This window comes from Mesoplodon densirostris, chromosome 10 (genome assembly GCF_025265405.1).
Source record: "Mesoplodon densirostris isolate mMesDen1 chromosome 10, mMesDen1 primary haplotype, whole genome shotgun sequence".
NCBI classification, from domain to species: domain Eukaryota; kingdom Metazoa; phylum Chordata; class Mammalia; order Artiodactyla; family Ziphiidae; genus Mesoplodon; species Mesoplodon densirostris.
The window spans coordinates 82,856,187-82,884,019 of NC_082670.1; the positions used below are offsets into that span (position 1 = coordinate 82,856,187).

Here is a 27,833-nt window from a genome sequence, read left to right on the forward strand (position 1 = left end):
CTGATCTGATCTTTATTTCTTTCCTTCTGCTAACTTTGGGGCTTTTTGGTCTTCTTTCTCTAATTGCTTTAGGTGTAAGGTTATCTTGTTTACTTGAGGTGTTTCTTGTTCCTTGAGGTAGGATTGTATTGCTATAAACCTCCCTCTTAGAACTGCTTTTGCTGCATCCCATAGGTTTTGGGTTGTCATGTTTTCACTCTCATGTGTTTCTAGGTATTTTTTAAATTTCCTCTTTGATTTCTTCAGTGATCTCTTGGTTATTTAGTAGTGTATTGTTTAGCCTCCTTGTGTTTGTATTTTTTACAGATTTTTTTCCCTGTAATTGATATCTAGTGTCATAGCGTTGTGGTTGGAAAAGATACTTGATATGATTTCAATTTTCTTAAATTTACCAAGGCTTGATTTCTGACCCAAAATATGATCTATCCTGGAGAACGTTCCATGAGCACCTGAGAAGAAAGTGTAATCTGCTGTTTTTGGATGGAATGTCCTATAAATATCAATTAGGTCCATTCTGTTTAATGTATCACTGAAAGCTTGTGTTTCCTTATTTATTTTTATTTTGGATGATCTGTCCATTGGTGAAAGTGGGGTGCTAAAGTCCCCTACTATGATTGTGTTACTGTTGATTTCCCCTTTTATGGCTGTTAACATTTGCCTTATGTATTCACGTGCTCCTGTGTTGGGTGCATAAATATTTATAATTGTTATATCTTCTTCTTGGATTGATCCCTTGATCATTATGTACTGTCCTTCTTTGTCTCTTGTAATAGTCTTTATTTTAAAGTCTATTTTGTCTGATATGGGAATTGCTATTCCAGCTTTGATTTCCGTTTGCATGGAATATCTTTTTCCATCCTGCCACTTTCAGTCTGTATGTGTCCCTAGGTCTGAAGTGGGTCTCTTGTAGACAGCATATATACGGGTCTTGTTTTTGTATCCATTCAGCCAGTCTATGTCTTTTGGTTGGAGCATTTAATTCATTTACATTTAAGGTAGTTATCAATATGTATGTTCCTATTACCATTTTCTTAATTGTTTTGGGTTTGTTATTGTAGGTCTTTTCCTTCTCTTGTGTTTCCTGCCTAGAGAGGTTCCTTTAGCATTTGTTGTAGAGCTGGTTTGGTGGTGCTGAATTCTCTTAGCTTTTGCTTGTCTGTAAAGGTTTTAATTTCTCCATCAAATCTGAATGAGATCCTTGCTGGGTAGAGTAATCTTGGTTGTAGGTTTTTCCCTTTCATCACTTGAAATATGTCCTGCCACTCCCTTCTGGCGTGCAGAGTTTCTGCTGAAAGATCAGCTGTTAACCTTATGGAAATTCCTTTGTATGTTAGTTGTTGCTTTTCCCTTGCTACAATTTAATTGTATTTAATTTTTGATAGTTTAATATGTGTCTTGGCATGTTTCTCCTTGGATTTATCCTGTATGGACTCTCTGTGCTTCCTGGACTTGTTTGACTATTTCCTTTCCCATATTAAGGAAGTTTTCAACTATAATCTCTTCAAATATTTTCTCAGTCCCTTTCTTTTTCTCTTCTTCTTCTGGGACCCCTATAATTTGAATGTTAGTGCATTTAATATTGTCCCAGAGGTCTCTGAGACTGTCCTCAATTCTTTTCATTCTTTTTTTTTTTAATTCTGCTCTGCAATAGTTATTTCCATTATTTTATCTTCCAGGTCACTTATCCATTCTTCTGCCTCAGTTATTCTGTTATTGATTCCTTCCAGAGAATTTTTAATTTCATTTATTGTGTTGTTCATCATTGTTTGCTCTTTAGTTCTTCTAGGTCCTTGTTAAATGTTTCTTGTATTTTCTTCATTCTATTTCCAGATTTTGGATCATCTTTACTATAATTAGTCTGAATTCTTTTTCAGGTAGACTGCCTATTTCCTCTTCATTTATTTGGTCTGGTAGGTTTTTACCTTGCTCCTTCATCTGCTGTGTATTTCTCTGTCTTCTCATTTTGCTTAACTTACTGTGTTTGGGGTCCCCTTTTTGCAGGCTGCAGGTTCGTAGTTCCCGTTGTTTTTGGTGTCTGTGCCCAGTGGCTAAGGTTGGTTCAGTGGGTTGTGTAGGCTTCCTGGTAGAGGGGACTATTGTCTCTGTTCTGGTGGATGAGGCTGGATCTTGCCTTTGTGGTGGGCAGGACTGCATCTGGTGGTGTGTTTTGGGGTGTCTGTGACCTTATTATGATTTTAGGCAGCCTCTCTGCTAATGGGTGGGGTTGTGTTCCTGTCTTGCTAGTTGTTTGGCATAGTGTGTCCAGCACTGTAGCTTGCTGGTCATTGAGTGGAGCTGGGTGTTAGCATTGAGATGGAGATCTCTGGGAGACCTCTCACCGTTTGATATTACGTGGGGCCGGGAGGTCTCTGGTAGACCAGTGTCCTGGACTCAGCTCTCCCACCTCAGAGGCTCAGATCTGACACCGGCCAGAGCACCAAGGCCCTGTCAGCCACATGGCTCAGAAAAAAAGGGAGGAAAAAAAGAAAGAAAGAAAGAAAACAAATAAATAAATAAAATAAAGTTATTAAAATAGAAAAATATTATTAAAAATAAAGAAATAAAAAAGTAATTAGAAAGAAGAGAGCAACCAAACCAAAAAAAAAAAAATCCACCAATGATAACCAGAGCTAAAAACTATACTAAAAAACAAACAAACAAAAAAACTGGACAGCCACGGGCTTCCCTGGTGGTGCAGTGGTTGAGAGTCTGCCTGCCAATGCAGGGGACACAGGTTCGTGCCCCGGTCCGGAAAGATCCCACATGCCGCAGAGCGGCTAGGCCCGTGGGCCATGGACGCTGAGCCTGTGCGTCTGGAGCCTGTGTTCTGCAATGGGAGAGGCCACAGCAGTGAGAGGCCCGCGTACTGCAAACAAAACAAAACAAACAAAAAAAAACACTTGACAGCCAGAACCCTAGGACAAATGCCAAATGCAAAGCTATACAGACAAAATCACACAAAGAAGCATACACATACACACTCCCAAAAAGAGAAAAAGGAAAAAAAAATATTTTTTTAAAAAAAGGAAGAGAGCAACCAAATCAATAAACAAAAATAAACATAAAACCAGAAACAAATTAGATGCAGAAAGCAAACCCCAAGGCTATAGTTGCTCCCAAAGTCCACTGTCTCAATTTTGGGATGATTTGCTGTCTATTCAGGTATTCCACAGATGCAGGGTACATCAAGTTGACCGTGGAGATTTAATCCGCTGCTCCTGAGGCTGATGGGAGAGATTTCCCTTTCTCTTCTTTGTTCGCACAGCTCCTGGGGGTCAGCTTTGGATTTGGCCCCACCTCTGTGTGTAGGTCACCTGAGGGCGTCTTTTGGGAAGTCTGAGGTCTTATGCCAGCATTCAGTAGGTGTTTCGTAGGAGTTGTTCCACATGTAGATGTAGTTTTGATGTATTTGTGGGGAGGAAGGTGATCTCCACGTCTTACTCCTCCACCATCTTGAAGGTCTGCCCAACTATTTTTCTTTTTGTTCTTTTTTTTTCCCCTGAGGACCTTGGCGCTGACCACATCATGCGCTCAGGCCGTCACATGCCTGGGTGCCCCAGCTCTGCTTACTCTTAAAAAGACTCTAGCTTCACTTAATCTTCTAGGAGTGTGTTATTTAACCTCTCCATATCTCAGTTTGCTCATCTCTAAAATGGGAATAATAGTAGTAGATACCTCAGAAGGGGTTTTGAGGATTAAATGAGTGAATATACATAAAGTACTTAGAGTTGTACCTGGTGTGTAATACACACTTAATAAGCTTTAGCTATTTTTATTAACTCTACGGTTTTATGTATTTGCACATATTACTCTCTTTATCTAGGGTGCCTCTACACTTTCCAATCCCACCTCCTTTTCACTGATTCTATTTCATCTTTCAAGATGAAGTCCAAGCTTGCCATTCTTGTGAAGGCTTCCATGGTTTTCTGACAAGGCCCTCTTACATACAACTCTATACCAATCGGTGTTGCTGCATACTGAATTTGTAATTTACACTTATGTACCTATTTACATATGCTCCATAAGGGTAACAGCTGTTTCCTCTTGTTTACATAGTCCCTGGCTTTCACCACTGTACCTGGCACATGGTAGTCTCCCACTAAGCACTTGTCTAATGAATGAACGAATGAATGAGTGAATGAATAAATGAACACCTTTCCTTCCAGGGAGAAAAAGGCCTGTATGCCTTGAACACAGGTTTTTGAGTCTTCAAATACTTATTGCTAGCCTGATGCTTGGCGTGTGCTCAAAAATGCTTTCTGAACTGATTGGAAATGCATTCAATTCTAACCAGATGATAATTATCTTTGGAGAATCCTTTAGACCTTAAAACCATGATCCATACTATATATTTATTACAGTTTTAAGTTCGAGCTTTCCTCAAAGTATACTCAGAAGTTTGGGGACCAAACAAGAAGGAAATTACCAAAGCCAGAAAACATTTAAGGGTTTTCCTCTCATGAAACTTCTAGCAACGGCCCCTGTTTAGCCACCTGTGCGTGCATCCTGTCTCATCACATGATACATACAAGAACAACACGGACACAACTCCTCTCTGCCTTGGCCGAGAAACATTCATCAAAGAACACAAACTTCTCAATAGGGCAGAAAACAGGAAAAAGAAATGAAAAACAAAGAGGAAGATTAGTTTGCTTCAGTCACTGTTTTTTTAAAAAAAGCACATGAGGCCAAATCACTGGAATCCTGAAACCAAAGATGAAATGAAGCTCCACAGCAAACTAGGGTTCTGTTCCTTCAAAACTTATGCCTTTACAGAAATTCTGCTCTATAGAGGTCAACATCTAGTGGGCATGAGATGTAGTTAGACAGCACAAATTAACTCCTTAAGTATTACTGCAACTCCACATCAGTCTTTGGGAGTACATACATTAAGGAGCTATTAAAAAACAAAAACAGAAACAAAAACTAAATATAACTCAACAGTCCTGATTGTTTATAATGCATATACAATTGGTTCACCTGCGTCCTTTTGATTCTCTATTTGAAAGAGAAAGCACAACAAGGAGAGAAGAGAGAGAGAAACAAGAACACATATGCAAGGATTAATGAGCAAGTGAACCAAAATGCCCCCCACTTATGTGTGATATATGATATTGGAAAGAAAAAGTTGCCCTTGAGTTCCCACCGCCCAGAAGTGTGGGGTCAATGCTGCACAAATAGAAAATTAGTCAAATTAAGTTTAATGTGAAATCAAGCTGTGACACATACATGAACTCTCCAAGTGACAACTAAGTCATATGTTCTAGCCAGAGCTTAGAGGACGAGGACAACTCCAAATCTCCAGAAAGAACAAGAAAAAGCTTCCCAGTTTGCGAGAACAGACAGGAGGCATATAAGATCTAACTTTTACAGAGAATGGACCACGCTGTGTGATCTACCTACAACAGTTTGTCATCCTAAACATGGAAAAGAAAGCACGGTTTTGCCCCAACTGTCCTTTATCTGACACCTAACACATCGCTCCCCACCTAGTTGCTACCTTTTGATTGTGTACCAGTGACAAGCACTTTACAAATTGGGGTTACACACAAGCAAAGTAAAAATGCATTCAGGTCACAGACAGAGAATAACTGAAAAACTTACAGACAAATCTGAGTTTATCACAAACAAATGGCTTAATTGTCTAACCTGTGTTAGGCTGATAAAAGTGACTGGACTTCTCACACTGGGTTTCACAGACAGAATCAACAGACAAGCCAATGCTAAAAAACTTGAAGCAAGGAGAGTGAGTTGGTTTGGATCTGAATTTTCTTGAAATAATGAAAACAGAAAGAGTGAAGACAGCATGGCGAGGAGGTGGTAGGTACTCACGAATGGTTAAATCCATCACTTGGGAGGCCAAGCAGAAGACAGGATGCTCATACATTTCTCTCTTTTTCCCTATAAAAGAGGATTTGGGCATGCAAGAGGCTTAGGTCAGAGGTCAAGAGGTTATAGGTCATAGGTTAGAGGAAAACGTTACATTAGCTTGAAGGAAAATAGCCACAGAATATTTTGGGATAAACACAGGATAAAAGAAAAAGGAGTTTCAAAATTGGAGATCTACTGGATTAACCATTCAGCATGCCGTGAGTCACGAGAGAGATTGTGACCATGATTTTACACGTCTCTTTAGAATTATTTGCAAGAATACAATGACTGAAAACATCATGAATAAAGGGAAACAGAATTTCATTGATTGAAGGCTCCAAGATACTAAGGATTTCAGACTTTAGTATCTAAGGCTCTTGAGGTATTTCTTCATAAACATAGTCTCCAGCAATATTACTACAACTTCTTTCCAACATTCTCAGGGAACTAAGCTGTTAATGGTCACAGAGAATCTCAAATGTCAAAATGCAAGATTTCTTTGCCGGGGGTAGGATCAGAACCTTGTAAAAGAAAGTTGTCTGGTAGTAATATCTTTAAAGCTGCCATGTCTCAGCCTATGGTGGACTATGTTCATGAAAGAAAACCTGATACATGCAGCCAGAGGATGTTGGGTTGTCTGAATTGACAATCCCAGCATGCTTTGAAATTGGTGTCACAGCCACTTTTGCAGGGGTAACGTCAAAAAGTGGCTGAGCCAATCACGGACAAGGAAGGAGAGAAGCGGAAGAGAGCAGGTAGTGTGGAATGAGGTACTTCTCTGAAAATAGAGTTGGAAAAAAAAGATTGGTTTCTTCAAAGAATCCCCAGCCCTAAAAGTCACAGTGCAAAAGATAATTAACACAACCAAGAAGAATTGAGGCACAAAAGGAAATTACAGACCAGCTGATCTACTTCAGAAATGAATGCATTTTTACTTACAGATCTTAAAGTTTGTTTTTGGATATATTTATCTGAAAGAAGAGAGCAGATCTTACCAAAAGACTAGTCATAGCTAGACCAAGACCTACACATGAGGCAGCAGACGTGGCAACAGAACGTGTCTTGATCCCATCCCATCCCTGGCCTGGCCTAGAATTACTAGGTACTTGGTTGACTTTAACAAATACAACCAATCATTATGTCCTGGGAAGGTAAATGCTGGAATCATTATTTGCTAATATAGCCCTTTAACGATCTCCTTGTTCCTCTATTTTTGTCACTCATTACCAAGTCAAGAGTTGATAAACATCCTTTTAGTGCCCAATTCTTAAGTGTTTCTCCCTGGATGCATAACAACGAATTCATTACCACTGGTACACAATTTGCATTGTCAGACAGACAAAATTGAGAGAGGGAGGACATGGAATGTACAGAACACTGCGTATTTGACACGATCTTAACCTAATTCCCTAAGGAAACAAGGACTTTGGCAGGGTAAGTGATGGGGTTTTGGTAGTTGATTAGGTCTCTCTTATTTTTTCTTTTCCCAGTCATGTCCTGAAGGCAGACTATGGGTATTTGCTGGTTTTGTTTGGGTGTTTCACATGAGAGAACATCAGATTCCAGAATGCAGACACATTGAGTTTTGCACACAGAACTTCCACATTTATACACTTACACCACGGTCAAGTTGGGTGTGATTTTCAAATCACCCTATAGCAGCCAACAGGGTAACAATGAAAAGTGATTAATACCTTTGCAAATGAACAGGTCCCAAAGAACCATATCTTCTCAAGTAGAGTGGACTCAAAGTGCCCTTTGGGTGATTACTTGGTCATTAGTGACCACTTCCCTAAAACTTGAGACGGCAGTGATAACAACCATCCTAGGTTTGGAGTAACAAGATTGAATAAGATCTAAAGCAAACCAGGAGCCATCAGAGACAGCCAAATACTAACCTGCCATCAAGTTTGAAAAGCTACCGAGAGACAAGACACGTTCAAGAGACAAGAAAGAGTTAGGCAAAACCTTGATGTTGCTTTATTCAATTCCTGTTTTACTTCCAATGCTATCAACAGTGGACGACAAACTGTTTAGTTTTCCTCTATTTAAAGAAGGTAGCCACCCTACAGAACTCTTTCATAGAAAAACATTAGCCACAGAGCAAAGTCAGGGCCAACACAGCCTGTCGGAAGGATCTTAGTTGTCTGATAACATCCTATATTCAAAATCCTTCCCTACAAAGACCGTTTCCTGAGTCCCCGTGCCTTCAATCATTTATGTGGCCACAGCTGAGGAAGCTATCCCATTCCAAGTGCTTTCAAGTTTCAGCTTAACATACAGAGATGGGCCACCGTTTTCTGGGGCCCGTCAGAAAAGAGAGAGACTTCCCTAGGGAGGCATACCAAAATTTAAATTAAAAATTGGGGGCAGAAGGGGGCCTTACCTTCGATTTTGGCATACTCTGACAGCCGAGAATAGTTGACTAAAGCAGCCTGCTCTAGACATTTACGGATGACTGTTTTTACCTCCTCTTGTGGTACTGGGGTAACAATATCTTTCATCAAGACCTATAGGTGGAAAAACTAGGTTCTTAAGATGGTTCAACGAAATGTGTTACTCATTTACGTTTAAAGAATTCAGTTTAAAATTAGTTGTGAATGCCTCTTTACAACTTAACATGGATTGAGCGCCATTGTTGAAGAGAAAATAAAAAATTCCAGTGCACAGTTAGGATGTCAAAGCCTGTCCATGAATCATGGAAGGGCAAGGAGCGTATCTTCAATATATCCTAACTATTTGAGAGTCTAGAGATAAAATATCTAGAATTTTGGCAATTTCTTCATACTTATTCAGGTATTTGATGAATGGTAAACAAATCCTTTAGAAATGACAATCTAGGCCATTCAACCACAATATTTAATTACCATGATGTTTATGTCTCTGTGTATATATCATTTGTCTTTTACTTTCATTCTTACCCTTTCCAAGAGTGAGAGGGTAGCTTTCAAAGCACCTTCAGGTCGACCAAATGGAAAGCAATACCTAAAAAAGACAGAAAAATGTTCAGGTTCCCTGAATCAATTACATTTTAGAATGAAATATGCTGTAACTTGATTCCTATGGCAACTCCCTCTCAGGAACAGAAAATGCTTTTTATTTTGTCACGTTGTGTTATGCTAATCTGAATTCACACCATATATGTGTGTATATAATGTATATATGTGTATGTGTGAATAATGACTAAAGAGAGACTCTGCAAATGTCTGCAGCAGAAAAGAATATTTCCAGTGATGACATAAGGCTCTGTTTAGATTTCTGTTGTGAAGGAGAACCATTTGTTAGCTCAGATGTGACCTTATATATAATTATTGAGACCAGACTGGCATTAAACAATATTAGTTGAAACAGGCTAACATTCAAACACACTTACCTAAATCCCCAGAGGATTAATATAGGAAATACAGGAGTGTATTTTGAGCAAAGTCATGATTCTACTAATTGTCCTTCCTTGATTGTAGTTTTTAATTGTTATTTGATCTTTTGCTATTGGCAATGTATCTAGCATAGAGTGTATGACCAGTAAAGATTTATCCAGGAGGTTTTTGATGGCACAGATGGTACCTATGTCAGGTACCACTAAGAGTTCTAGTAACTATTTCAGGCTGTCATAAGCCTTTCAAGACACTCTTCCTCATGGTACAAAAGGAACAGGATGGGCTATTGAAACCCAGACTATCCTATGTATGTATGCCATTTCTTCCACTTGCTGGCTGAGGGGCCTGGGGCAAGTTACTTAACTTCTCTCAACCTTGGTTTACTCCTTATTTCAATGGGAATTACAATAACTACCTTACAAATTGTCCTGAGAATAAAAAAAAAAAATGAGTTCATGCTTATCCAGCCTCTAGTTCCCTATGTAGTGCACAGGAAGCATTTAATAAATAGGAACTATTTACTATGCTATTATAAATGCTCTTACTATTGATGAGCTCCTATTCCAAGATCTCTGGTTCAGAACCACCAGTGCAGCATTAAAAATATCTAATTGACTCTAAGGGAGAAGTGGGCTGTGTGGTGCAAGGGTCAAGCCCAGACCTGCGAGCTGTCTCGAGAGTGTGGGGAAGTGCATGATCAGTCTGTCAAGGCTGAACCAAGATTCTTTCTTTCCCCACATAGCCCACTAGTCCTGTTTTCAGGTAATGGAGAAGGTGGGGATGCTCTTCTGGGTACCACTGCCTTCCTTCCCTATGAGAACTGATTCACAGGAGTTTTCACTGTTGTATTTAAAAACCTTGAAAAAGCATCAAATTCAACATTTTAGTAGATTTTTTAGATAGACTGATGATCAGGGTCAGCTTACACAAAGAGGGCTTTGTTCTTTCAGTGGAAATAAAATGAACTTAAGATTTCAAAGTCTCCTGGATATTGGGGAACACTGTCTTGGTTGGCTTTTTCATTCAGCTATTTCTTTCTTATTTTTTTTACTGAAGTATAGTTGGTTTACAATGTTGTGTTAGTTTCGGGTGTATAGCAAACTGTTTCAGTTATATATATATTATATATATATATATATATATATATATATATATATATATATATATAATATATATATATATAATATATATTACATATATTCTTTCTCAGATTCTTTTCACTTTTAGGTTATTAAAAAATATTGAGTATAGTCCTCTGTGCTATCCAGTAAGTCCTCATTCAGCTATTTCTAATATTTAGTGTGTCTCTGATAGATTTACAGTTTTAGAAAATCAAGCCCTTAATTTGCCCCTCCCCAGTCTCACCCTCCTAAAAAGCCCTTTAACCCCAGATCCATACCTAAAATGTGTAATCTGATTTTCCAACAGAACTCGGAGTCTCTCTTTGATTTCTTCAAAACGTTCCTTTTCTTCAACAGTCACAGTTCCAATTCCATCAGGCCTGAAAGAAGACATGTCATGAGGTGACAGGAACCTCGTATGCTGACACCATCAAACCAAACCTCTAGCAGGAGGAAACTGTCCATTTTAGAAGAACAACTACAGTGATCGATGTGACTTTAGGAGAAGTCCTGCTTTTCAGTGCCACCAACTAGAGGGGATGGGGTATTTTAAGGTTATCATTTGGAGACATTTGCAGAACTGCCACTCATTTATTGTGAAATGGTAAAATGTACAAAGGGGTGGCTTGCAGGTTAAAGCCAACTTCTAGACCTGCTCTGTTGAGCTCACAGCCTTTTGAAATTTTGAACTGCTTGCCAACATTTTTTACATTAGGAAAGTTTTATGATACAATTCTCTCGCAAATTTGGAACAGCTGGCATTAATTGGAGAGGGGCAACAAACAGCTTCTTCCTTGGCTGGGGCAGGCACTCTCCTGGTCCATATCTCTAATTTACACTACCTGTCTCTCTTGTTGGCACTTATGTTTGGGACTCCTGAACTATGCACACAAACTCCCATGAAAACCAGGAGTCCTGTAAGTGTCTATATTTCCCAGAGGTAAATGCTGTTAAATGACTCACTTTCCAGCTTATAACTACAGATGTTTGGATTAATTTCACCACTCATGTATTAACTAAAGAACAAATTACAAGACATTGTACAAATTACAAGACCTTGATGAAAGAAATGGAAGAAAACTCAAATAAATGGAAAGATATCTTGTGTACATGGTTTGGAAGAATTAATATAGTTAACATGTCTGTACTACCCAAAGCCATCTATAAATTCTATGCAATCCTTATCAAAATTCCAGTGGGATTTTTTTCACAGAAATAGAAAAAAAAATCCTAAAATTTGTAAGGAACCACAAAAGCCCCAAATAACCAAAGGAATCCTGAGAAAGAACAAAGTTGGAGGCATCACAATTCCTGAATTCAAACTATATTACAAAGCTGTAGTTATCAAAACAGTATGGTACTGGCATAAAACCAAACATATACACCAATGGAACAGAGTTGGGAACCCAGAAATAAACCCTTGCATGTATGGTCAACTAATATTTGACAAGGGAGCCAAGAATACGCAATGGGGAAAGGATAGTTTCTTCAATAAGTGGCATTGGGAAAACTGGATATCCACATACAAAAGAATGAAATTAGATCCTTATCTTAGAACATTCACAAAAAAGAACTCAAAATGGATTAAAGACTTAAATGTAAGACCTGAAGCTGTAAAGATCCTAGAAGGAAATATAGAGGAAAAGTTCTTTGACATTGGTCTTGGCAATAATTTTTTTTTTTGCTGTACGCGGGCCTCTCACTGTTGTGGCCTCCCCCATTGCGGAGCACAGGCTCCGGACGCACAGGCCCAGCGGCCATGGCTCACGGGCCCAGCCTCTCCGCGGCATGTGGGATCTTCCCAGACCGGGGCACGAACCCGTATCCCCTGCATCGGCAGGCGGACTCTCAACCACTGCGCCACCAGGGAAGCCCGGCAATAATTTTTTTGAATATGACACCAAAGCACAAACAACAGAAGCAAAATAGACAAGACCAAAAAAGTGACACTTTAGCAAATTAAAAAGCTTCTGCGTAGCAAAATGTAAAGACAACCTACAGCTGCCTAACACCTAAAGCTGGATTTCTCACTTAATAGTTTGTGACTTCTTTGAGACTCAGTTTCCTTATTTGTCAAACAGGGATAAAAACAGTCCTTCCTGAGGGTTTCTATAAGGGTTAATTAGCACATGGAACATGATAACACATAGAAATCCCCTGGCACATAAGTGCTCAATAAATATTTGCTATTGTTATTGCTAAAAAAAAAAAGAGACAACCTATGGAATGAGAGAAAATATTTGCAAGCCATCTATTTGATAAGGGGTTAACATTCAAAATATAGAAGGAACTCATAAAAAATAGAAAATCCCCCAAATAATTTGATTAAAACTAGGCAGAGGACATAGATTTTTTCCCAAAGAAGACATACAAATGGCCATTAGGTACATGAAAAGATGCTCAACATCATTAATCATCAAGGAAATACAAATCAAAACTGCAGTGAGATATCACCCCACACCTGTCAGAATGGCTGTTCTCAAAACAAAAAGACAACAAATACGTGCTGGAGAGGCTTTGGAGAAAAGTGAACCCTCCTGCACTGTTAGTGGGAAGGTAAACTGGTACAGCCACTATGGAGACCAGTATGGAGGTTTCTCAAAAATTAAAAATAAAACTGCCAAATGATATAGCAATCCCACTTCTGGGTATGTCTATGTATCTGAAAAAAGAGAAATCAGTATCTTTTTTTTTCTCATTTATTTATTTATTTATTTTTTATACAGCAGGTTCTTATTAGCTATCTATTTTATACATATTAGTGTATCTATGTCAATCCCAATCTCCCACTTCATCCCACCACCATTACCCACCTCACCCTCTGCTTTCCCCCTTTGGTGTCCATACGTTTGTTCTCTACATCTGGAAAATCACTATCTTGAAGATATATCTGCACCCCCATGTTACCTGCAGCATTACTTACAATAGCCAAGATAGGGAAACAACCTATGTTGTTTATTGACAATATTATCTATTGACAGATGAACTGAACGGATAAAGATTACATACACAGTAGAAAATTATTCAGCCACAAAAAAGAAGGCATTATGCTAAGTGAAATAAATGAGACAGTAAGGTAAATACTGATATGTGTATGATAAACACATAGTACTTATATGTGGTATCTAAAGAAGCTGAACTCATAGAAATAGAGAAGAGAATGGTGGTTGCCAGAGGCTGGGGAGTGGGTGAAATGCAAAGATGTTGGTCAAAGGGTACAAACTTCCAGCTATAAGAGGAATAAGTTCTGGGGATCTAATATACCCTATGGTGACTATAATTAATAGTACTGTATTATTTACTTGAAAGCTGTCAAGAGAGTAGGTCTTAAATGTTATCCACACACACACAAATTATACGAAACTAACCTTATGCAGTAATCATTTTACAATGTATCCGTGTATCAAATCATCCCATTGTACATCTTAAACCTACATATGGCATACGTTAATATCTCAATAAGGGTGGAAAAAAGAACTAATCACATGGGCTATTTTTCAATCTTAAGAGAACTACTGCTCATTTAATAAAAAGAATGACCCTGGCATAAATAAGTGAATTTCAGTTTAATCACAGTATTCTCATGTTTCTGAATTACCAGTAGGTTCACACACATTTTCCTTATTTCCTTTGGCCCATTCAAGTTGAAAATACAAAGGAAGGCTGCATATTTATAGCCCAAATTTATCTGTGCCAAATTAGACGAAGGATAATCTGACCCATTCAAAGTCTTCAGCTCCCAGATCTTGTACTGACTTGTTTTGACTACTGGCTGAGCCAGTTTGCAGATTGGTGCGTCACCATGAAACTTCTATTGGAACATTCTTCAGTTTGCAAATGCAAGTCATCTTGAGACCAAACAAATGGTCTTATTTATAGGCCTTCTCAAGGATCCAGCAGAAGTTGGGAAAATCCTGTATACTAGACCAGTCTGACTGCACAAAAGACTTGGCAAAAGATAGCAGTGTACCTCCTGTTAGGGGTTTATTGGTCAGCTTCCCTTCTTTTTAAGTACTAAAAATGCCCTACTTGAAAAAAGAAAAAACTTCCCCTCACCCACTTTGTAGAAAATACCCCTAAATAGTAAAATGCTATACAGTCCATTTCTTCACACCCTCCTGAACTTAGAGGCAAAATGGTAAATATCAGGTAGGCTGTTGGAATCTATACACATGTCCTTAGTTTCAAAATTTCTGGAAAAATCTCAAATGTTAATTTACGAAGTTTATTTAAAAATTATTTAAACATAAAATGCCCACAAACCTGTAGTTAAACCTCAGGATGAATTCACTGGCCCCACGAAATACATGTGACATTTTCTGTAGTAACGTCTCATGTGTCTGTTATAATCTACAACTTTCTTTAGCTGTGGCTTTTGAATTTTGTTTATACAAAATTCAGCTTGCTAATGCACTGAACACACGTTTATACAGTTGGCGTGTGTACATGCACACAATCGATTTGGGAAAAGTCGAGCCATTTTAAGCATTTTGTTTCTTAGCAGGGAATTAAGCCAGAGAAAAATGTTATTAAATATAAGGTATAATTCAGAGAGGAGTTTATAGATCACAGGAAAAAGCCTGAAAACCATTTAACATAGGCAGCCCAGAGATGTTTGTGGCCATTATTAGGAAATAAACCTCTCTGAAGAAAATCATTCCTTCCTTACCCAACAAGTCTTCTAAGGCAATTAGGCAATTAGAAGGCAGCTTTTAGATTTGTGTTTGAGATGACAAAAACTGAACATTTAGTCTGTGCATGGCTTTCCTGTAATTCTCACTACAAAGGGTATTATAAACATAAAATCTGATTATGTTTTTTCCCCTTTTGTTCTGATGATTCATATTTATAACTATTAAAGGTATCAGATGGCAGCTTCCGTGTCTCCTTGAACTACTTTGTGAACACTGTTAATCTCCCTATTCAAAAAAGGTAAACAACTAAAAATTGTCATTTCTTTTTTTTTTTTTTTTTTTTTTTTTTTGCGGTACGCGGGCCTCTCACTATTGTGGCCTCTCCCGTTGCGGAGCACAGGCTCCAGATGCGCAGGCTCAGCGGCCATGGCTCACGGGCCCAGCCACTCCACGGCATGTGGGATCTTCCCGAACCGGGGCACAAACCCGTGTCCCCTGCGTCGGCAGGCGGACTCTCAACCACTGCGCCACCAGGGAAGCCCCTGTCATTTCTTAATAAATTTGCTTCTTAATCGCCTATGTCAGTGTGAATAGTTTTTTTTTTTTTTTTGCAGTACGCGGGCCTCTCACTGTTGTGGCCTCTCCCATTGCGAGGCTCAGCGGCCATGGCTCACAGGCCTAGCCACTCCGTGGCATGTGGGATCTTCCCGGACCGGGGCACAAACCCGTGTCCCCTGCGTCGGCAGGCAGACTCTCAACCACTGCGCCACCAGGGAAGCCTGAATAGTTTCATTTTAAATAAATAAAACAAACCAATCTGAGTCTGTAAGACATATAGTACGGAGTTTACCAAAAAAAAACAGGTGATAAAACACATCACAATTTCGACATCCAATGCACATTTATTTGTAATTGCCAGAATTGCTCTGAAATGATACTGGTAACAGGGGGTGTTATTTTACAAACTGAGGGAGAGATGGGCAAGAAAAATATTTGTCCAAGATCACAGGTTGTCACTCCATCAGTTAAAAAGCAAAAATATCCTTTGTGGGGTGTTTGATTTCTCATAGTTATTATTGAAAATTCTGTCAAACATCGATTTCTCTTCCATTGACCCCTATAATCTGTCAATGTTAATTGTACAGGTTTTGGTAGATTTCTATGGATCTACTAACTGGAAAATCCTGGTTCAATATATAGGCAGCACTGTTCTCACAGAAATAATGAAATACTTTCCCTAGAGTAGTGGCCACCTGAGCCTGCCTCAGAGTCACCTGGAAAGCTTGTGACAACTCAGACTGCTGGGGCACCTCAGAGCTTCTGATTCAACAGATCTGGGGTGGGACCTGAGAACTGGTCCTAGAACATTCTAGGTCCTAGAGACCTAGAACATTTCTAACAAGTTCTCTGGTACTGCTGGTTCGGGGAACCTTACTTTGAGAACCTCTGTCTTAGAGCGAAAAAATACTTGGTGGGTGGCTGAATGCATGAAATGGTATTTTTGGAATTGGGAATCCAGGGTCCCCAATTTCCATTGGATTGAGTGAATTTGGAACCAGAGATCTTCTCTAAAAAGTATATGGTCCACTTATGAAGCTAGCAACCCCTTCCCAAAATGGCATTTGCACTGTTTTCTAGGTGCAATTCCAAGCAGTGCTGGCTGCAAAATAAGTAGAAGAACTGTATTGGTGTCTCTCAGAAGCCATGCTTTTGTTTCTCTGTTTTGGAAACATTTGGGGGTGATTCTATAATTGTCATAAAACTGGCTCTGCATCTTGTTCTTTTCTCAATATTTCTAACACTTAAGGAATCACAAAGAATGAGAGAAGAGGAGGGCTGAAGCTGGATTTTTAAACTCCTACCTAGCAAATCCCAGGCTGAGATGTATCTTTACTCAGAACATGTGTCTAGGAGCCTGAATCCTCTGCCCTCTTGTATCCTGACTGATACATTTTCTGCTGGTGGTTTTGCACTTCTTAGTGTCCATTGCCACTTCCTAAGGGCACTTGAATTTCCTTTGGAGGAACGACCTTGGCTGCATTGTGTGTAAACTGAGGAGACTACTCTCCTGCTGTCAATGCCGAAGGCTTCCCGCAGGCCAGCTCCTGCCTTGGGGGGTCACTATACATCTTAGCTGGACTATGAACTGCACTCAGCCAACTGGACACTCGTTCTCGGAACCTTTATATCACATAAATGATGTAAGGATAAAAGAAACTGGTGGGGTTTGCTGTCTCAGCAGCTGTGCCCTGCCCAGCTTGTTTTCCCAGGTTGGTAGTTCTTAATCTCAGGAATGTATCTTAGAACCAGTAGAGCTTTGAGAGGTCCCACCCTCAAGCTCTGATTCAATGGGTCTGTTGCAGGGCCTACACATGTCAAGTTAAAGCTCCCTAGGTCATTCCAATGTGCAGGTAAGGACTGGACCACTGCTTTGATCCTGGTTTCCTACTTTTCTATTGCTGCCTTGATTCCAGTTTCCCCCTCCCCCCCTTTTTTTTTGAGGCTCCTGGCATCATCCCCATAAACTCTCTTTTGCTTAGATTATCCAGCGTTAGTTTTTGTTACTTATGTGGAACTGATGTAAGTTCATAAAGCACACATTCTCTGGCTCCCAATTTTAGTAGAAGCATTGATACCTTTGAACCTAGCTTTAGCAACACACACACACACACACACACACGGAAATATGGTCCCTGGTCACTGGTTCCACCTAACTGCACACTGGCTAACCACTCACTTTTTGTATATCATGATCCTGCAAACTTGAGACAATATGCAGGTCAGGTGCAGTCATTTTTGGAGCCCTGTCAAAGACTGGAAGCTCTCCCACCTGCAGGCCATCATCAGAGCCCAAAGTGGGTCTCTCGGGCCACGACAGACTATATTGCATCTGACACAGCAGGCATCTCTGGAATCCACCTTTCAAGTTTTCGGCAAACCATTTTCTCACTGTCCTTCACAAAGTTGACATTTTCGGCAGCACGATAGGAAAGATGTCACGTCGGCTGCTCTTCAAGTTCTTGTCACAGTGGTTAGCACCAGTTCTGTCATCTTCACTCGCCTCACAGCCTCCCATCTTGAGCCATGTCACAAATAATAATACATCTAGAGTTGTGTTTTTCTGGGTTCTTTTGGTTTTTTTTTTTTTTTTTTGTCAGATTAAAATGACCCTAACCCGGCTGCCCACACTTTAGGACTAGTTATGCAAATTCTTCTCCCTTTCCCCAAATGTTTCTGAGCTAGAGCTTGTTAATTAATGTCTATTGTAGGATTAATCCAATATGATTAAGCACAAGGCTTTTCATGTGAAACACTTTATTTTGATGCTTGAAATTAAGTGTGAACACTTGAGCCAAAGAATTCAAGCTACCTTGTGTTTTGTGAAAGTGAAATGACCTCTTTGGGGGCATTAAATTGTCGCTACTCACCCAGGTGAGCACACAGAGTCCTAGCGTTTAATTATCCTGCTACCAGGGTTCTCCACATTATGTTGAAAGCCGGGCCACAAAACCTCCGTTGGGAAGGTAAGATATCTTTTCAAGAAGGTCAGGTTACTAAATTAATTCAAAGCATACAATGATTGATGTGTTCTGCTATTGCATCTATTTGGTGATCAAGTGTAGAATCCAGTGTAAAAAGAAACGTGTGAATTCAACAAAAGAGGAAAGAGCGTCTGGTCCACCTCTCTGCGTACAGCCAGCTTTAAGCTCCAATCACTATCAACAAAGGGTAAAACTCCAGTTGAAGTGGGAATATACTTTCTCTCCAAATGCAAATGTCCACATATGCCGGTGCAGGCACCGTAAACATGATATATTCTCTCTCTCCAAATGGATGCATGCCTACAGACCGCACTACAGATCCATGAAAATGTCCGTAAACAAGCATGATAACTGAATCCTACGTGCTACAAAAATCTTCCAGCTCAGAAACACGAGAGCTGAAAGGGTCAGAGTGGACCAGTATATTTTAGTAGCCTGTTCCTTGTAATGGTCCCTAAATAGAACATTTAGACCAAACACACTTTCTTAACTTCTCTTTTTTTAAAAAACGGACTTCTTCTAGCAATTCTTAATCCTTACCACTTCCAGAATGATACTTTTGAATTTGATCCTAGTGTGGAATATTTTCCTTTGTCTCTTTCAAATGGTTAATAACTACACATTCAAGACCGCACCAAAGCATCATCATCTCAAAAGGAGACATCCCCACTCACTCCTCTGGATGGTATGTATAATCTCTAGGTTAATTATAAACTGTAATTAGGACTCTCACGTCCTGTAGTCACCGCTTCATTATGAAAGCCCAGCCTTACCCTTTCTTCCTCCTCTCCCTCCAGCCCATGCCCTTTTCTAATTATGCCCTGATGCCCTGGGGCTTAGACACGCTGCTAAAACAAATATGTCAAGTGTTTGTATCACAAAGAGTAAGATAGGGAGCAACAACAAGCAGTTTCTACATTACAAATGCACATTGAAGCTTCTCCAGGTTGGCTTTAGTCAGTTTGAAAAAGAGGTTAGGAGAGGGCAAAAATACACAAGTCAAGTCTTTTCTGACTTGTTTACTGCTTTTCTAAATATGTAGCTATAACCCAACAATAACAGAAGGTGTCTTCATTCTCTTATAAGGATGGGAGTGATGGAGAAGTCCCTCCCTCTGAACAATCTCACAGAATGTGGATGTTATTGGCACAAGGACATTATTTAAAGTGGTTCAGGCTCTGCCCAGGTACTGAATGAAGCAAGAACCCAACAGATGATTACAGAAATGGTATAAAATGTATGCATCACAGGAAAGTACATATTTCTTTCCCCAGAGAAGGACCAATTTCCAAAATTTGTATTACATAGATTTTTCTTTTGGAGGACTAAGCGAAGAGGTGGATTTCTTTATTTCTAGACAAACATAGACAATTAGGTTTTTAATTCCACCCTGAACACACAATGACCTTATGTATAGATTTCTGAGTGGTCAGAGCAGTAATACGTGTAGCTTTTGGGTATCACACCTACCCTACCTAAATAGAGTGACATCTGAAAATATGTTTTTGCACCAATGAATCTAATAACCACAGCATGAGGACACACTGGTGGAATTTTAGAAGGAAAATGCGCATTATTTGGATGGTTTGTCATGGGCCAGAGAGACTGCACCAATGAGATAGATGATGCAGCACATTTTATAAGATTTTGTGTCTGAGCTGGAAAATATGCTATTGTCATGGGACAAATTTCCTTTAGGAGGAGAGTCACATGGGTTAAAAGTTAGAATATAAGCTCTAGAGAAAAGTTTTCCTTGGGATGCAGATTTTTACTTGAAATGTGTTTGGACTTTTTCCCCTCTCCTTCTTAGAAGTTCTTCTGATTAGGTGAAGCTGGTTCTTTAGGATTTAGAGAGCATGACACAGACATCTGTAAGGCCAGCACTACCTGCTCAGAGCCAGGAGAGGAGGCCAACCAGCCACGTGCTCCTGTCCACAAGTGCAATAATGCCTGTGTCAGTGTGTAACATGAGACCAAGAATGTGAATGTCACTGTCATCCCCCACCTATGCCTGCCTGCTACCAGACTGCTGTATTCACAGGATGGTAAAAGAGATCTACCCTGCTATAGTCTTTTCTCTCCCTTTTGGGGAGGGAGAGTTAAAAAGCACCAGACATAATGTCATGATGAGTATATGTGTATGTAACATGGAGAGAGAGAAAGGGAGGAATGGAAGGAAGGAAGCAGAAATTGGAGAAGAAGGAAAAAAATATATATGCAAAATGACTCATTTACTTCCAGCTAGGCATTCCCCAAAAAGAAATAAAGGAAACCATTATGTGACATGGATTGGGAGTGAGGGACCCACATTGGAGGCAAGGACATGGTCAATAAAGCTGTGGTCCAGGGGAGAGAAGTCAGAGACCTGAACTCTGGCAGTGGCATCGAAGAGAAGGAGAAGTGGATGGACTTGAGAGATATATAAGGGCATTGACAGGGCACGGTAACTGAATCCTTGTGATGTGCTGAGGGAGGAAACATCAAGGATGGCTCCCAAGGTTTTGTCTTGGGCAACTGGGTGGATGGAACTACTTACTGACTTAGGGAAGCTGATGGAGTAACAGAGGAGAAAAGTGAGCTCCATCTGAGTGTTCAGTTACTCAGATCTAAGCCACAGGGATCACATGGTCTTTGCACACAAGTGGCACCTTGGCTCCAAATACATCTCCCAAAAGAATCCTTGGACACATTTTCAGAGATTTTTAGGACTCAGGCCCTCTTACATCTGCTTACAGACTCATTCATCTATGCAGCTTACTTTGGATTGGGGCGTTGGCATTATGGATTTGTTAATTGCTGATACAATGTACTTTCTCTGCAGGCCATATGTGAAGAACAGCACTGGCATTCAAGAAATGTTAAATAATAATGTAAATGAGAAAAATTTCCAATCCCAATAATAAAGGGATCCAAGGAACATTGACGCAACTTGCAATCATCGGAGCTGTTTGATTGCCTTGTCATTGTGGGACAGTGACCAAAGTGATGTTAATCTAAATGTCATCTAGAAAGAATACTAAAAATATTATGGTGAAAATTAAGTACTGCAACCTTAGGAGCTGATTTAAAAATTAGAAGATATAGCGATTTACATCTGTGGATCTGATGATCGCCAAGTGCAACCAGCTGAACATACCCACATTTTCCTTTTCTTTCCCTCTCTGAGAAAATGGGTTCAGTTTTAAAGAGCTAGTCCAAACTAATGTTCCCTCAATCAGTGGTTCTTAAATGTTGCTACATATAAGATTTTAAAACCATGATGCTTAGGCCATATCCCAGACTAACTAAATCAGAACCTCTGCAGGCGGGGCTAAGGCATCGACATTTCTTAGGCTCTTTAAGTGATTCCAATGTGCAGCCAAGTTAGACTACCAAGGCCTTGCATAAGTAGGATCTGCAGACCAAATGCCTTAGAAATACGTGGGGAGGAACTGATTAAAAGGGCAGATGCTTGGCTCCATCTAAGACTTGCTGAATGAAATTATTTGAGGATGGGTCCTCATACTCTCCATTTTAACAAACTCCCCCTGTGATTTATATGCACACTACAGTGTGACAACCCCCACACAAGCTGAAAATCAGTGTCAGTGTCAGTGTCAGAATACATCTGTGTAAAAGAAACCAAAATCCAAGTAAAAAGGAAGAATTTCATCCCATCACCTGGAAGTTTGATGTTTTGGGTTTTGTTTGCAGGGGGCTGCCCTATGCACTGCAGGGTATTTAGAAACATACCAGGCCTCTACCCATAGAGGACAACAGCACCGCCCTTCCCCAGTGTGACAATCAAAAATTTCTCCAGACATTGCCAAGTATCCCCAGGGGAAGAGATCACCCCTAGTCAAGACCACTATGCTAAAAGATTCCAAACATGTGATGGTTCCATATCTTCCACTGCTTGGAATTATGCACAGCAAACACCTTCCTGATTGACCAGATATGTCTACTTTGGATTAGATATTTTGGATTCAAGTAGGTCTAGTGTTTCACAGAGACAGGGCACAGGTTTTCAAAGAAGGTGGAATAAACTCAGTCACCAGCACCTGAGCAATCACTAATGATGTCCAGTTGCAGTAGAGCCGGGCTCTGCCTTCACCTAGGGGGCTGCTGAGTTATTAATATGTAAAAAACTGAAAATTAGGTAAAAAGCTACTTTTTACCTAATCTAAAGTTGGTTGTGAGAGGACAATAGGAATGAACTCTACTGTGCGGTTAAATTCAGTTAAAGGGCAATTTGTTTCCATGAGTCATGAGTTCCTTCTTATTGTGGGTCAAAGAATAGATAACCTGGGCTTCCCTGGTGGCGCAGTGGTTGAGAGTCCGCCTGCCGATGCAGGGGACACGGGTGCGTGCCCAGGTCCGGGAAGATCCCACATGCCGCAGAGCGGCTGGGCCCGTGAGCCATGGCCACTGAGCCTGTGCTTCTGGAGCCTGTGCTCCGCAACGGGAGAGGCCACAACAGTGAGAGGCCCGCGTACCGAAAAAAAAAAAAGAACAGATAACCTCTCCACATACAAACAGTGTTCATCCTAGTGAAAGAGGTAGGAAAATGTTTTTTTTTTTCCAGTACAAAAAGGCTGTTAATTGGCATTCAAAGGAGACTCTCCTTTTAGGTGGTTTAAAACTCCAGATACGCTCTGACTTTTTCCACAAGGTCAAAATTACCAGGTGGGCCAAACTGATTTTGGACATCTTTAGGACAAAAGTGGAAAAGTCTTTAACTAATTCAGATGGCTGCTAGAGTATCTCACCTGGAAATGCTGAAATCACATCAAATGGCTGAATTTGCATCTCACACTCTACACAAATGCTAATGCTGGGCAGGTAGTAAGGCAGAGAGGTTCCAAATCCAAGCTCCAAAGTCAGAATATCCATGTTTGAATTAGGCCCACACATGTATTTGCTATGAAGCAAGTGACTGAATATATCTGAGCCTCAAACTCCTCATCTGTTAGGTGAGGATAATAATAATACATATCTCACAGTGATGCAATAAGTATAAAATGAGATAATATATATAAATAGCACTTCACACAGTGCTTGGCATATAGCAAACACTTATTAAATGGTGGCAATTATCCTTACTTTATTTAAATGTTACTTACGAAATCTAACAATGGACTATTTTACTTGTTATTATAACCCACAGAAGATAATTTTAGAGGTGGATGGGATATTACAGATGCTCTATGTGCTCATTTTGCAGATGAGAAAACTGAGGTATAGAAGTGAGATATGATAATCCTAGATTTATGCAGAACAGGCTGTAATACTCAGATCTTTAGAATCTATGTGCAGTGCTGATGTAGTACAAAGAGGAAGAGCTTTGGACTCAGAATATCTGGGTTTGCCACCTCAATTTACAGAATTCAGTTTCATCATCTGCAAAATGGGTGTCAAAGTAGCTAACCTGAAAATGTTATAGCAAATGAGATAGAATGTATGAAAGCACTTTGTAAACTGTAGAATTCCACACAACTGATATTTAACATTACGATTTCTTCTTCCTTTAAAAATGCAACGCAAACATAGACCCTCATAAGCCTCAACATGACACTCACAATCCTTTTTGGTAGTTTTTCACGGCACAGGGAATAGCTCAGGCTCCAACCAGTGTGGCCATTTACTCTCTGCCCTGCTTCAGTGCTGATCACGCCAAAAGCAGCACCTTGGACAGCAGCCAGAGAGGCTTCCTTCAGGCACCTACAATGCTCTATGCACTTTTTTACTGGCTGCAAGCTACTTCTACCTTGCGGTCTGACCCTCATAGGGAAACACAAAACTCCACTCCACCTTCATCCTTGTATACTGTAAGTTCAGAAGATGGGTGTCCATATGGGATCGGGGCATTCTTTGACCTTCACTATTGGACCTGCATACATTGATTGACAGCCTGCTACATTCTCTAGGAAGTGAAAATTGGCATTTTCATTTGGTCTGCCTACAAGTGAACTGTATATATTTTAGGACTTAGAAATATTCAAGTGAATAAATTCATGCTGAAACATACAGCATACCTCCTTGTGAACTTTGTGTAGTTTGGCAATGCCAGGGTCAGAATATGCATTTCAAAACCTCAACAACAAAACTTTAAAATGTCAATGTTAATTTGGGGTGAGATAGGGAAGGTGAAGAAGGACATAAGGATAACACTGGAGATAATTGTACATCTATTTTAAAAGGGAATAAAAGCCACGAATTTGCCATTTTACCAATTCACAAAGAGAGCATCCCTAAAGGACACAGGAAACAAGACAGGATCAGTAAAAACTTTAGAACTTACAAGTGCTTTCAAAGTGACCTCATCATATAAACGACTCTACTAAGAGTCATTAATTTAGTGATAGACATTACTTTGTGCCTTTATTATAAACCATTATTTGAAGATGGATTTCTTTCATAAGATAAATGTAGAACTGAGAGGGTTTGCTAAAAATGATGGACCTACTATAAATGTATAAACCCATCTTATGCCAACCCATTTTATTTGCTTCTTAACCATAATTTCAAAATTATTAAACATGGGTTGCTTATTATGAATGACTTGGTAAGGTACCAGGCCCCTAACTAGATGCCACTAAAAAAAGCAATCTGACTCATGATTCTGTTTACATACTGCTTAATTAGTTGTTTTGTTTTCAATGCAAACATGTTTTAAGTGTCCCTAAATACCTGACTCAAATTCATTCCTAATACACGGTATTTTTGTCCATTGCTAGGATTTTTTTTTAAAGTGCACGTTTGAACAGAGACTTCAGGAATACACAAAGCTTGGGGTTCTCTAAGGTGGAGGTTGCGGCATAGATGGGGGGGTAGAGAAGGTCACAGACATCGCAAAACACAAGCCAATACACACACAACTTCTTACCTTTTGGGCTCTGGATTTGCCTGGGTTTTGGGATTTTTTCTTTTTTTGGATTCCTTTCTGGTATCTTTTTTAGCCTCTGGTTCAGATGGGGAGGGAGTTTTGCTCCCTTCAGGGTCTGTATTTGGTGTCAGCCCACTAAGGTACGCATGCATTTGTTGACTTTGGAGAAGGGGTGGTCGCATGGGGCATGCAGAGAGTGTGGCCAGCCATGGGAGAATCAAGACCACACATACATGCACAAACAAAAGAAAGAAAAAGAAGGATGCATCAAAGAGCAAGAGCAAATGCATTCAAACTAAAATAATAAGCAAAAAAAAAAAAAAAAAGATGCAAACTTGCATAAGGAAAATCAGAACTGAAAATAAGAAATCCAAAACTGTTTCCATGACAAGATGTATAAACCTAACTGTGAATCAAGTGGCAGTCTTACAATATGAAATCCAGACAATGTGTATCATAATTCATGATGATGTTTACCAGGGAGTTTACAAAAACACTTCATTATTTTATAACACTTCCTTATTCAGTAACATATGTAGAATACAGTGTGACAACCCAGAGAATATAATGCAACTTCTCTCTCTCTCTTTAAAGAATTCAGTCCAAGAGGCTGTAACAGATAGTCATCAAAGTGTATATTTATAAAAAAGCTGAATTATGCAGAGACAGTCCCCAGGTATCAGAGTTTTCATGAATATCTTTTATGCAAATGAAAGGTCATGTGCTGGGCTAGCAAACCTTATAACAATGGGAGGTGATGAAAATCTTGTTGCCTGTTAAATATTCAAACCTACAATGCTATTGTTATCCAGCTCTAAATGTTGAAGTTGCATCTCATAAAATCTACCAGTGCTAGAGAGAGGAAAAGCACAGAACTAACCCCACAGACACTTCAGAGTTGTATAGCTTGCAAAGGTGAAGATGACTGATCCAGTTCTGATTTAAAAGAAAATGCAGTCAATTCTGGATGCTCCCACATATGAATTTCCGCAGAGCAGCAACTTGTTCATCACAGGCTGGGTTTCTGAAGATACCTAGTTTTCCTTGGGTGTGCCTTCCCTGGCTATTGGTTGAGGTGTCCGGGGTAATGTAGGCTTGTCTTTATAGTAATGTGAGGCTACATACACTGGGATAGTAAACTGGCTGTGGCAGTGTGGAAGCTTATTCCACATCCTCAGAGCCAAATGGTAATGTTCTTAAATTATTTGCTGCCTTGCATTATTTAGAACACGGAACTTTTCCTCCAGGAGCTGGGCAATGTCTAAAGAAAGAAAGTACTTAGTATGGAGTTAGAACTGATGTTCTGGTCTTGTCTATAAAACCTATAAACTGAGGGCGTTGATTACACTGTGATCTCTGAAGTTCTTCCCAGCTCTGTGGTTAAACTCTAAGTGTCATGATTATCTGTGCCTTCCAGCTTTGCCTAGCTTGTTTCAGCTCTTGCTTTGCCTATGCAGAGCATTTGTTTATGCTGCTCCTTTTGCCCGGAACCACTCAACTCCTACTTCAGCACTCAGCCCAAGCATCGATTCCCCGGGGAGGTTCTTCCTGCCATCCTGCCACCCCATCTGATTTGTGTTCCTTTATTAACTGCTACCATGGAGTTTTATTCCTTCTTCTCAGAGAACCAATCTCTATATAACTCTGCCCTCATTTGGTGTCTGGTTTTTGCTCACCATGCACGCTGAAGGTATAGCAGAGTACCTGCTCCTCAACAAGTAATCATTAAATATTTATGGAATGAATGATTCCAACAACAAAGGCAAATACTTATTTAGCCCTTGCCACGTCCCAGGCATTGTGCTGAACCCTTTATATCCACTTGCATCCTCTTGACAACCCCACGAGGACACCATCATCCCTGCTTTACAGATGAGAAAACAGTGGCAGAGAGGGTTTAATTACCATCCAGGGTCATGGAAAGCAAATGGAGCAGCCACGATTTGAGCCTACATGGTTCTAATTTGAGAGACCACTCTAGAAGTCCTGTTTGCCATTTCTGTTAAGTCTCTTGAAAGGAGAAGAAATTCAGACCTGTGTGTTTTTTGTGTTTGTGTGGCTGGTGTGTGTGTCTGTGTGTGTGCGTGCATGCCCACTGGTCTGTACTACTGAGGGAATGGGGATGGATAGAGTTAGAGATGACCCTAAAAGCAGGACCAGTCATAAACCATGGCCAGTGCCTTAAAAAATATTTTTAAATACCGCTGGACATGTGCTTACCTGTTCCCATGGACGTGGGATGCACAGAAGGCAAAGCTATAGTGAAGGAGGGTGGGGTCAATCATGGCGCCATTTTCTGCCCGTTCAAGCAAATCTCTGAGGTAACAGAGATGTCGGTGACACCCTCGGACTCCATTTCGGGCGCAATACTCGTCTAGTACAAACACCTGGCCAGGACTGAACCAGCCCTGTTTGGAGAATAA

The 27,833-nt window shown here is 40.0% G+C and overlaps 1 protein-coding gene across 16 annotated transcripts in view; it reads right to left on the reverse strand.

The window, feature by feature from the left end:
* Nucleotides 1-27,833, reverse strand: part of CADPS (calcium dependent secretion activator) — a 481,350-nt gene that overhangs the window by 116,284 nt on the left and 337,233 nt on the right. For 8 of the 16 annotated variants that reach the window (XM_060111566.1, XM_060111560.1, XM_060111562.1 and 5 more), the window contains 5 exons: nt 27,631-27,818; nt 10,648-10,749; nt 8,793-8,856; nt 8,258-8,381; nt 3,811-3,828 (listed from right to left, as the gene is read on the reverse strand). In XM_060111566.1, coding sequence (XP_059967549.1) covers nt 3,811-3,828; nt 8,258-8,381; nt 8,793-8,856; nt 10,648-10,749; nt 27,631-27,818 — 496 coding nt within the window. Of the gene's footprint in view, nt 1-3,810; nt 3,829-4,980; nt 4,999-5,832; nt 5,902-8,257; nt 8,382-8,792; nt 8,857-10,647; nt 10,750-27,630; nt 27,819-27,833 lie in introns of all 16 variants that reach the window. The other 8 variants (XM_060111563.1, XM_060111565.1, XM_060111559.1 and 5 more) reach the window with 3 other exon arrangements.